This window comes from Taudactylus pleione, unplaced genomic scaffold (assembly GCF_031769625.1).
Source record: "Taudactylus pleione unplaced genomic scaffold, aTauple2 ptg000092l, whole genome shotgun sequence".
Taxonomy (NCBI): Eukaryota; Metazoa; Chordata; class Amphibia; order Anura; family Myobatrachidae; genus Taudactylus; species Taudactylus pleione.
The window spans coordinates 17,080,146-17,092,968 of record NW_028284494.1 but is presented as its reverse complement, the minus strand read 5'-3'; the positions used below and the strand labels follow the sequence as shown (position 1 = coordinate 17,092,968).

Below are 12,823 nucleotides of genomic sequence, written 5' to 3'. Positions count from 1 at the left end.
TGTCAACATGCTGAAAGTAGAGTATGCTTTAACATAGGCTTGGTGAGAAGTCATGGCAAAACTCGAAAATGGTTTTTAAATTCATGATTATTTTGTGACCATTTAAATTTTAGGTTTACTGGGGCTTTAAGGTGTGGGGCTTGCAAATAAGCTGCCTTTATCTTATCTATATATATTTATTATACAATGTGTAGCTGGACTTTGGCTGTAACTTTACAACCATCTATCTCACAGGCAAACCCCATGTAATGAATAGTACAATCCTTCCTATGTTCTATGGTTACTGGGTTATTGGACACCACTAAAATGCATTATCTATTCTCTGCCACAATCTATGTTGTGTTTTTAGCTCTCCTTGAATGTATGATTTATTTTGTCTTATGTTAATTGTTATACACAGTATATATATATATATATATATATATATATATATATATATATTCATTTCTACTTTTTATTTTAGTTTCCATATAAGCCACCAAGACATTTGTGTGGTATTGTTTAGTACAGCACATGCATATTTTTCTTTTTCTAGCACACAAGTGTTTTTAGAATAACAGTCTTATACCCCTTGCAGACCAAGCCTCTGACCCAGGATATTGCCGGGGCAACCTGGGTCCTAGCTTGGTGTGAAAAGGTCAACCTGGGTTGTGTGTCTTGGGATCTTGACCCAGGTCGAGATCAGGACTATACCCCAAATCATCCGTCTCGGTTGCGGTGTGAAAGGCACGGCCCGGGTCATTTGACCATAATGTGGGTCCATTTTTTATGACATACAATGTTTTGCAGGGCTGATACGGGATCAGTGTGAACGGGGTAGACCCAGGTTATTCCCGGGTGAAGGGGTGTGAGCAGCCATAATTAAAGAGCTGGGTTGGACCCAGGGCTTTGGTCTGAAAGCAGTATTACTAAACTTTAGCAAATGAAGCATTTAGTACATCTCCCAAGTGAACCTTTGCTAGAGTTGGCATGAAAATGTTGCAGGGAAAAATACAAACATACGAGTTGTAAATTATAATGTCCTTTCCCAATACAGATAAATTCCTCCGCTAAGCCCCGATGCTAGCGGTAAATCAGTCAATTCTGAAGCTGAAAACGTTTCTAAATCATTCCATATTTTTCCTTTTTTTTAAAGAATTTAGTTTCTCTTTTTCTTGTTCTTTCTCTGATTTATTTTTCTTTGGCCAGTCCCGTTTTTCTCAGCCTGTCTTTTGCCATTTTCTTTCTTGAAGTATCTTTTGACCCATGCATACACGCGCTTATTTTTAGAATTTACACACAGAGCACTATCTTTTGTGTACAACCTGTAAAATACAAATCAAACACAAGTCATAAAAAAATCATAGTAATAAAATCAAACAAAGATAATAAGAAAATAATCCTATACATATACTATATGTCTGTAATAGCTAAATATATGTACATAACAGACAATGCTCTTGTGTGACATATCTTATCTCATATGGTTCAATTCATAAATCATTGAAAAAGGTGAAAGGCTTCTGACTGGTTTGGGCCATTTATCAAAGGGTTAACTGCAGAGAAATTGTTTGGCCTTAACCCACTTACCGTCAGTAACCACCATCCCCATAGACCTTATGAGTACGGCGGCTTAACTATATTTATTAAGCTGCGATACCAATGAGCATCCACATTGTCGGAAATGCACTCTGTAACGACGCGGTAAGAAGAGCTATGCGTATGTGCGCAAACAGCTACCGTGCACATTACACCTTAACCCTTCCCTGTCAGGATTAGGCTGCCGGAAAAACAGAAGAGAATACCGCCAAGGAGAAGACACTACTGTACCTGGCCAGACAGGTGAATATTGATAAATACTGGTGATATAATAAGTATCGCTGTGATCTGCAGCAATAATGAATGATATTTATCACCAGTAACAATAAATATAGCCCATCGTATCGTAAATATGGCTCTTGAAATAAACACATTTAATGTTAATTAATAATATAAGAAAATAGGTCTGTCTAAAAATGTATTTAGTTATGTTGATATTCGTAATATTGACAGGTTCAGAATGTTGATAGGTTAATAATGTTGACATTATGCACGTCTATATTATGTACTGCTAGGGTAAGGGTGCAGTTAGGGTAAAAAAGTACAGTCAGCATGCATAATCAGAACCATAACTAGGGCGGTTGTGCGTGTGTGGCAGCACAGGGTGAGAGTGGGGGAGGGGCGCAGGCTCCTTGTTGGGTTCTGTGTGTTTTTTAGCTGTGTTCTATGCATTATCTGGTGATCACTGCAATGCTCTCTGTATTATCTGGCAATCACTGCAACGCTCTCTGTATTATTTGGTGATCACTGCAATGCTCTCTGTATTATCTGGCGATCACTGCAATGCTCTCTGTACTATCTGACAATTACTGCAATACTCTCTGTATTACCTGGCGATTACTGCAACACTCTTTGTATTATTAGACTATCTCTGCAGTGCTCTCTGTATTATCTGCCGATCACGGCAATGCTCTCTGTATTATCTGGCAATTACTGCAACGCTCTCTGTATTATCTGGTGATCAGTGCAACACTCTCTGTATTATCTGGCGATCACTGCAACGCTCTCTGTATTATCTGGCAATCGCTGCAACGCTCTCTGTATTATCTGGTGATCAATGCAACGCTCTCTGTATTAAATGGTGATCACTGACTGCTCTCTGTATTATCCGTCAATCACTGCAATACTCTGTATTATCTGATGATCATTGCAACTCTCTATTATCAGGCGATCACTGCAACACTCTCTGTATTATCTGGTGGGTCACTGCAACACTCTCTGTATTATCTGGCGATCACTGCAACACTCTCTGTATTATCTGGCGATCACTGCAATGCTCTATGTATTATCTTGCAATCACTGCAATGCTCTCTGTATTATCTGGCGATCAATGCAACGCTCTCTGTATTATCTGGTGATCACTGACTGCTCTCTGTATTATCTGGCAATCACTGCAATACTCTGCATTACCTGGCGATCACTGCAACACTCTCTGTATTATCAGACGATCACTGCAGTGCTCTCTGTATTATCTGCCAATCACTGCAATGCTCTCTGCATTATCTGGCGACCACTGCAATGCTCTCTGTATTATCCTGCGATCATTGCAACACTATTATCAGGCGATCACTGCAACACTCTCTGTATTATTTGGCGATCACTGCAACTCTCTCTGTATTATCTGGCGATCACTGCAATGCTCTCTGTATTATCTGGCGAACACTGCAATGCTCTCTGTATTATCAGGTGATCACTGCAGTGCTCTCTGTATTATCTGGCAATCACTGCAATGCTCTCTGTATTATCTGGCGATCACTGCAATGCTCTCTGTATTATCAGGTGATCACTTCAACACTCTCTGTATTATCTGGCGATCACTGCAATGCGCTCTGTATTATCTGGCGATCACTGCAACACTCTCTGTATTATTTGGTGATCACTGCAATGCTCTCTGTATTATCTGGCGATCACTGCAATGCTCTCTGTATTATCTGGCGATCACTGCAATGCTCTCTGTATTATCTGGTGGTCACTGTAATGCTCTCTGTATAATCTGATGGTCACTGCAATGCTCTCTGTATTATCAGGCGATCACTGCAACACTCTCTGTATTATTTGGCGATCACTGCAATGCTCTCTGTATTATCTGGCGATCACTGCAATGCTCTCTGTATTATCTGATGGTCACTGTGATGCTCTCTGTTTTTGTACAGCAGCCACTGGGATTGGGGGGGGCTGCAGTCACTCTCCCAGAGTACTATAATATTGCCATTGTCACCATGTCGACATCCTGAATGTCGACATTCAGGCCATGTTGACTTTCACATGCTTACATTTGCCAACATGGTATGCTACACACTTTACAATGATCTCATGCTGCTTATACTTACACAAAAGCTTGGAGATGACATACGCCGTCACGTTCCTGAACTTCATAGCGTTTCACTGTCTTTAAAAGTGTCTTTGAAATGGTTTCTCCCAGCTCAGTGCAACACTTAGCGGAGGAAATGGAATAAGCTGTTGAAAAAATAATGAGCTGAAATTATATTCGTCATAATTATCATCCTCATCATCACACATTTCTTAATGTGCACCCGGCACCTACAAACAGTGGCGGCAGCAGCCATCTTGTCGGTTAAGCCAATATTCATTAGAATGCAGCCTATCGATTCAATGGGAACTAGTGACATCAGGTCTTTTTGGCCTCCTGAGTCACTAGTTCCTACAGGACTGAAAGGCTGAATATCGGCCAACAGAACTGCTGCAGCCAATGTAGGTAGGTGATGAGGGCACTTGATGAAGTAGCCACCTAATTTTCCCCATTCTTCTAGCAGACATGCATGTATTTAAAGATCACATAGGCCTGAAGCGCCAAGGGTGTACGCACGTCACTCTGCTCAAGTATGATCTCATTGTTTTTACTTTTGCATTTTAATTCTTATTTTTATTTTCTAAATATGCTGAAATAAGTTGGATTTGGTTTTACTTGCTGCTTTTATTAAAATAGTATGCGCCATGGATTGCGGCTAGATGGGGAGGTGGGGTATGAGGTGACACGGAAGAAGCGTTCTATGAGACTATATATACATGAATATTTAGATGCGAGTGCGACCTTAACCATACATGTGTGTGTATGTATGTATATATTGCAGTAAGCTGCAGTCGTATGGCCCTGACACCAAAAAGATGGCCGCTACTATTGATATTTACTATGTGCCCCACACAAGATGGCCGCCACTATGTGTATCACATAGCTGCATTTCTACCTGCCTCACTTAAGATGGCTACAGGCATAATAAGTCAGTGGCCTCTACCAAGATGGCACTATATCCGGAACGGTTCACGGAGTTACCGCATTAGTATTAACTCCGGATACTAAAGGAAGTGATAATGATGCACTGGGCGCTGTGTTTGACTTGCTGCATGCCCGCTATATTGACCGGTGTGTGCGAGTCTATCTAAGCTATAGATAGACCTTATATATCAGTGACGCGGCTTGATGACGTCACCTAGATGGCCGCCGTGCATTGCACATGTGCGGACAGCGTTTCTAACTAATTTGGTTTTAGAATCTGCTACACCCCTATTAGAGGATATATAAAGTGGCACTCCAGGACCTGGGCATTACCCCTGACGAAGTCCTAAAGGGACAAAACGCGTTGAGACTGGTTCTCCTGCACCTTTTAAAAAAGTGGACGTTATTCTGCTTAGACTTCACACAAGATAAGCAATATTTTAACAATCTTTTTTGTCACTAATTTATGTTTGTGTATGTCTCCTGTCTGGATTGTGAATAAATTTGTTTACGGATAATTTTTTCTCCATTTTATGGTCCAAGGCCTGTTCTGGTTTATGAAGCTGGAGGTCTGTTTAAATACCAGAAACACGGAGGAGTGACACTTTCTATATGCACTACACTTTGCATTAGCCGGTACGCAGATATATATATATATATACACTGCTCAAAAAAATACAGGGAACACTTAAACAACACAATGTAACTCCAAGTCATTCACACTTCTGTGAAATCAAACTGTCCACTTAGGAAGCAACATTGATTGACAATCAATTTCACATGCTGTTGTGCAAATGGAATAGACAACAGGTGGAAATTATAGGCAATTAGCAAGACACCCCCAATAAAGGAATGGTTCTGCAGGTGGTGACCACAGACCACTTCTCAGTTCCTATGCTTTTTGGCTGATGTTTTGGTCACTTTTGAATGCTAGCGGTGCTTTCACTCTAGTGGTAGCATGAGACGGAGTCTACAACCCACACAAGTGGCTCAGGTAGTGCAACTCATCGAGGATGGCACATCAATAGGAGCTGTGGCAAGAAGGTTTGCTGTGTCTGTCAGCATAGTGTCAAGAGCATGGAGGCGCTACCAAGAGACAGGCCAGTACATCAGGAGACGTGGAGGAGGCCGTAGGAGGGCAACAACCCAGCAGCAGGACCGCTACCTCCGCCTTTGTGCAAGGAGGAACAGGAGGAGCACTGCCAGAGCCCTGCAAAATGACCTCCAGCAGGCCACAAATGTGCATGTGTCTGCTCAAACAGTCAGAAACAGACTCCATGAGGGTGGTATGAGGGCCCCACGTCCACAGGTGGGGGTTGTGCTTACAGCCCAACACCGTGCAGGACGTTTGGCATTTGCCAGAGAACACCAAGGTTGGCAAATTCGCCACTGGCGCCCTGTGCTCTTCACAGATGAAAGCCGGTTCACAGTGAGCACATGTGACAGACGTGACAGAGTCTGGAGACGTCAAGGAGAATGTTCTGCTGCCTGCAACATCCTCCAGCATGACCGGTTTGGCAGTGGGTCAGTAATGGTGTGGGGTGGCATTTCTTTGGGGGGCCGCACAGCCCTCCATGTGCTCGCTAGAGGTAGTCTGACTGCCATTAGGTACCGAGATGAGATCCTCAGACCCCTTGTGAGACCATATGCTGGTGCGGTTGGCCCTGGGCCCCCTCATGTGGCTCGAGTGTGTCAGCAGTTCCTGCAAGACGAAGGCATTGATGCTATGGACTGGCCTGCCCGTTCCCCAGACCTGAATCCAATTGAGCACATCTGGGACGTCATGTCTCGCTCCATGCACCAACGCCACGTTGCACCACAGACTGTCCAGGAGTTGGCAGATGCTTTAGTCCAAGTCTGGGAGGAGATCCCTCAGGAGTCCATCTGCCACCTCACCGCATGCCCAGGCATTGTAGGGAGGTCATACAGGCACGTGGAGGCCACACACACTACTAATCCTCAGTTTGACTTGTTTTAAGGACATTACATCAAAGTTGGAGCAGCCTGTAGTGTGTTTTTCCACTTTAATTTTGAGTGTGGCTCCAAAACCAGACCTCCATGGGTTAATAAATTTGATTTCCAATCATAATTTTTGTGTGATTTTGGTGTCAGCACATTCAACTATGTAAAGAACAAAGTATTTAATAAGAATATTTAATTCATTCAGATCTAGGATGTGTTATTTTAGTCTTCCCTTTATTTTTTTGAGCAGTGTATATATATATATATATATATATATATATATATATTATATACACTTTTAATCTATTTGCATAACAGTACTACACTATATTACGTTCATGGGCTTGTATTAAGCCCCTTTTTTAAGGTTGATTCAAGCAACATCACCCTTGGATTATCATCCTGATTACATTGTTGCCACGCGGATCCTGGTCATAGGAGGGTTTCCTGACTATCAGAATAGCTTGATACAATTTTATTTTTGGCACGCACATTATCAACTGTTTGAGCACTTAATAAATTATTAATAATTATTAATTACTACACTATTAGGCGCACGTATCTTCTTTTTCAGCATATATATATATATATATATATATATATATATACACACATATACATGTACTGTTAAGGTCGCACTCACATCTAAATATTCCTTAGCAGCTACTGGGGTGTCAACCCACAAAGGAGGGCTCCTAGGAAGTCCAGCATATAGAGAAGTATAATGAGGGGCACTCACCAGGGTTTTCAGGGTTACTTATACGTACCCCTTTTACATCGACCTAAAGATGCACATCAACCCGGGATTTTTGTCTGTGTAAATGGCTCCACCCAGCGACACGGAGATCCAACTCAGGCATTTTACAGGCTTGGCCACAGGTTCTTCCCATAGCACCCTGCAGTGTAAATGGCGCGATCCGGATCACGATGACCTGGATCGTGCCGTACTACGCCCGACTGGCCAGCTTCAGTGGCGCCTAGAGATGACATCATGCATGTCTATATTATGTTCCTTATGACTGTTAGGGTTAGGGTGTGGTTAGGGTAATAAAGTACTGTCAGAATGCATAATCAGGACCATAACTAGGGCGGTTGTGGGTGTGCAGCAGCTTGGAGATGACATCATCTCCAAGCGTTCCCACTGCAACGCCGGGCACTGCAGACCCGGCTCCGGTGTGAACGGCGCCGACTCGGGATTATCCTGGGTCAGCGCCGCAGTGTGAAAGGGATATGTTCCGTGTCTGATCCGGATTGGAATTCTGTTCCAGCAACCCGGGTCAGACCCAGAGCTTTGATATAAAAGTGGTACTAATAAAAATAGTCAATGTTTCGCTCACCAGCAGGGACCTTTGCAAGATGCACAATAGCACAACATACCAAAAGAAGCAGCAGCCTGTTATTATATTTGGATTTGTGGCCACAGTTAGGGGTATATTTACTAAAGATCGATTTTAGTCGATGTTAATTTATTAAAAATCGAACATCGATATTGTGTTTCTGGGACTAAGGGCCTGATTCAGACCCACTCGCGAGCGGCTGTCCGCTCGCAAGTGGGTCGATGTTATGGACTGAGCATGCGCACGACGGAGGGAGCTCCGTCGTGCGCATGCGCCAGACGCGACGAGCGAAGGAAAGTCCTTCGCTCGTTGTGTCCGATCAAAGGGGGCGTGCTGTGAATGTTGATTGACAGCACGCCCCCTTTGGTAGGCGTTCCGGGGGCGTGCCTCCCTGACGGGGGCGTTCCCACTAGTGATGTCAATGGGAGTGATTTTGGCTCTGATAGAGCCAAAATCACTCCGGAACTTGCGGTTGAAAACCTCAACCGCAGGCTCCGGCTCGCAATTTCGATGGTCGCGATGGTCATGACCATCGCGGCCATCAAAATGCACGCTCGTATAGCCTGTGGGTGGTGACCCACAGCTATACGAGCGTCCAGGAGGACGCTCCATTTTCATGGAGCCCGGCCCTCATTCAGAGCGTGCGCTCTGCTCAGAGCGTACGGCTCTGAATGAGGGCCTAAATTATTAATTTACTAACAGACAAGTTTTTATTAGAATTTTGTAATTTTTAGTAGAATGTGTGATTTAGCCCCAGAAACTCAACATCAGGGCCGTAGCTAGGGTAGTGCGGCCGGTGCCATCGCACAGGGCACCACAGGTCAGGGGGTGCTGTTTGGGCCTGTCAAATTTCTGTTTATTATCATTCTCAATTGTAGTTTCCTCTTATTTCATCCCCAGCATCTCCTGGCCTCTACTATCAATTCCCTGGCCCTTCCCCGTGAGGCCATTCCCCTTTTTAGGGTGCATTATGTCCCTTTGAAAAATGAGGGGGGCACCAATGCTCTTTCTGGCACAGGACACCAAAAAGTCTAGTTACGGCTCTGCTCAACATCTTTGTTGATAGATTTTAATCAATTTTAATTGATAAAAATCGAATGAACTAGACCTTATGCAAATATACCCCTTAGTTTTTCTTTAATATAGGTATGAATTACTCCGGGTTGACCTGTGTTAACCGTTTGTAATGTTATTTTATTTGCAGTGGATAACTGTATTTTAAATAAATTATTTGTAATATCTTCAATCTAGCAGCTGTTTATGCTCCTATTAGCTTTTTTACAAAGTTCATTGGGCTTTCTAATACCCCTTTTACACCGGAGCTAAAACCCGGGTTATTGCAGGGTTAACTTGGGCAGCTCCCTGGTGTAAAAGGGGAGAGGGTTGGATCGCCGGGTCGAGTCAATCCAACCCAGGTAAATAGCAGGGTTTAACACGGGCGTAGCCCATGAAAACCCTGCTGTGAGAACAGCGAACTCCGGGTCACAATGACCTGGACTGCGCTGCTAGCCGGCCGATTGGACCGGCTTCAGTGGCACTTGGAGATGACTTTACGTTGTCTGTTCCAAGCATACGGGAGCCTAGTTGTAATAGAGTTTCTGTCAATGAAGATGCCCTTTCCGACTTCACTTCTCCACTACAGAACACAATGTGATATTGTTGATCCATTATCTGTCGCCGGGTGGTGTGACATGTGCCACCGCACAGGACACTGCAGGGCCTGTCGATTTTCAATTTTCTGTTTATAATCATACTCACTTGTAGTTTGCTTCTTTTTTTTTTATCCCCAGCATCTCCTGGCCACCCCTATCTCCTCTCTGGCCAACCCCTCTCAATCTGGCCACCTCCCCAAGCACCTTCAGTAACATCTTCTTTTATTTTACACACACATTTCAAAATACTGTCATACCCAGGACTCAAACCTATCACCTCTCATTTTGCAGTCAGGTGTTAACATCACAGCTTGAGTACCTTTGCCAGTGAATTCAGGGTACATATATATGGATCTCCCCGCAAGTAGCACTCTTTCTATATCTTCAGTTGGTGATCTACACTGGTATGCAGTCGGGATGCTGACGGTTTAAATGCCGACCGTCGGCATCCCGACTGTCTAATCCTGGCAAGGGTCTAATGACAGGCGTCGAAATCCCAACACCTGTCATTTTACCTACGCCGGGAGCCCGATGCCCGGCATCCTGATCTAAGGTAAGCCGGGCGCCGGGCACGGCAAGCCACGGGGGGCGGAGGGTTAGGTTAGGGGCTCCCGGGGGGGACTTAGGGTTAGGCACCCCCCCGGGAGACTTAGGTTTAGGCTGCAGGGAAGGGGGCACTTAGAGGGGGGTTAGGGTTAGGCACTTGGGGGGAGGTTAGGGTTAGGAACCCCTAAGGGAGGGTTAGGGCTAGGGGTGGGGTTAGTTTATACTTACCTTAGCTGCTGATGGGATCTTCACTGGTGCCGGTCTTCCGGCGTCGGGATTTGAACCGCCGGATGCATATCATACCGATCCCTCTACACTGCTACACTGTCGGCTCCAGGCTTGTGCCCGGCTGTTCTGGTGGACAGATCCTGCTGCAGCTTCACCAGTACTCTCCTACAGCTAGAGCTAGTTAGTTATACTGCATAAGTATTGTGTCAGTACTGCAGCCTTTGGATTCACACTGTTTAGCAGTGACAACTGGATAACAGTGGTACAACTAGACTTTCATATGGGACAAATCAGATTTGTCATGGCGCCAATGCTCTTTCTGGCCCAGGGCACCAGAAAGTCTAGTTACGGCTTTGATCTATCATTACAATTACAAAACTTTTCTGTAACGTTAAATTATATTTACTTTTATGAGTAATAACAATGTTTGTGACAATGCTTCTTGTGTGTGTGCTACTTATCTGGTAGAGATTTTATCATCACAACATAATGAACTATTAACTCATATGTAACTAATGATGGTCTTCCTTCTCCCTATGGGCCGGATTAGCAGGTGCAAGCAGTATGTTCTAGACATGTCAGAACATACCGTATGTTCGTCTTCTGGGACAATGGCACATTGCCCCCTACTCTTGTTATATATACTATTCTCTAAATTTATACACATGGGAGAAAGTTGATTTACATATTTAAATTATTACTTATATATATATATATATATATATATATATATATATATATATATATTATATATATATATATATATATAAACTGCGCTCTGACCATCAGACGTCCGGGTGTTTCTCTGTATATTCACACGTGTCACTCAGCAGCAGAAATGCCAAACAGCACAATGCTGTGAGAATTTACTAACAATACATTGTTTTACTGCCATATCGTTATGTTATGTCACAGTAACTCTAAAAATGGATATATAATTATCTATAGGTGGGCATAAAAATTCCACAAACCTCACATAATGCCCCCCAAAAACACACGTTTGTGTTGCAGTGTTAGGTTATATTTTGCGCAATTCTTTTTTTTTTTTTACTGACATATAAAAACCTCAGTTCAACTTCTCTGTCAGTAATGTTAAATAATTTATTTCTATGAATTTATTTTGGTCATTGGCTCAGTCCATCGTGACTCAGCCATACACAGATATAAACAAAATGAGACTTTATTAGACAGATGTGAATGGCCAGCTATTCTCTGGAAGGTGCTATGGAATATGTGTGCGCTATATAAATACCTGTTCATAGATAAATTAGGAGAAGCAAAAGAGTGCAACGTGCTTGTTAGATGTCCCACGTCTTCCCAGAACAGCCTAATGTTGCCGCTATCAGCAGTACACAGAGATACAGACAGTCTAAGCACTTGGACTGGAGCATTTGTGATTGTGTCCCATTGAAGCTCAATTAAGCTTTGGAATTCTGTACATTGTCAGATTAATGATAGGGACAGTGGGAGCCTACCTTCAGAGACATGCAGGACGCACAGGAGCACGGCTGCCAGTTGCAGAGAAGTCATTCTTAGGTTCATTGAAAGAGTGAGAGCACTGTGCTTGCTTCTACCTATCCTGAGGTGTTATAAAGGCATAGTTATGTCCCCACCCAGTGTCTTCATTCCAAACTTGCGGTAACACCCACAGAACCTTTTTACTTGTGATTTATCTTATTGTAACTCATGTGACTTATGTACACATTCCTTATATGCAAAAAGAAAGAAGCATTGCACAAAAAGCATGTGGAATAACTTGACTTGACATGGCACTTTCTTTGGCCACAATACCATACATAGTAATTGTATATGTTGCAATGCAAGCACACCGTCCAGATGCTTAGTGACAATATGAGCTCTAAAGGTTAAACCTAAAAGTATGGGTTATTAATAATAGCCTAGCCTGTGTATTTAGAGTGGCATGTAACTTGTACTTGTCTACTCTACCGGAACAGCCGGGAGGCTCCCCAATCTTGGACGCTGTTCCCGGCCACCTGGATGAGCATTCAAGTCTCCTGGAGGCTGCAGTATGCACCGCCCACATTCTGCGGTGCAGGGGTCAGGACGGCCAATGATGTGATGACCACTGGTGGCTCCAGAGATGGGGCTTCAGCACAGTCCAAGATTCAAATAGGGGAGCTACACCAACTTCCAGTGAGTCCTGGCTGGTGCTGTTTGGCAGCATTTGAAAGGGCAGTTGGTGTGGCTCCCCTATTTGAATTTTGGACTGCGCTGCAGCCCCGCCTCTGGAGCTGCCACTGGTGATGACGACAGCTTTGCCGGGC

The 12,823-nt window shown here is 43.7% G+C and overlaps 1 protein-coding gene across 1 annotated transcript; it reads right to left on the bottom strand.

The window, feature by feature from the left end:
• Positions 1 to 391: 391 nt before the first annotated feature.
• Positions 392 to 12,091, bottom strand: LOC148527191 (C-C motif chemokine 27-like). The gene is made up of 3 exons (XM_088469499.1): positions 12,014 to 12,091; positions 3,909 to 4,035; positions 392 to 1,304 (listed from the first exon to the last, which is right to left on the bottom strand). Exons 1-3 carry the CDS (start codon positions 12,078 to 12,080, stop codon positions 1,139 to 1,141), a joined length of 360 nt encoding a protein of 119 aa, XP_088325625.1. The 5' UTR covers positions 12,081 to 12,091; the 3' UTR covers positions 392 to 1,138.
• Between the last annotated feature and the right edge of the window lie 732 nt (positions 12,092 to 12,823).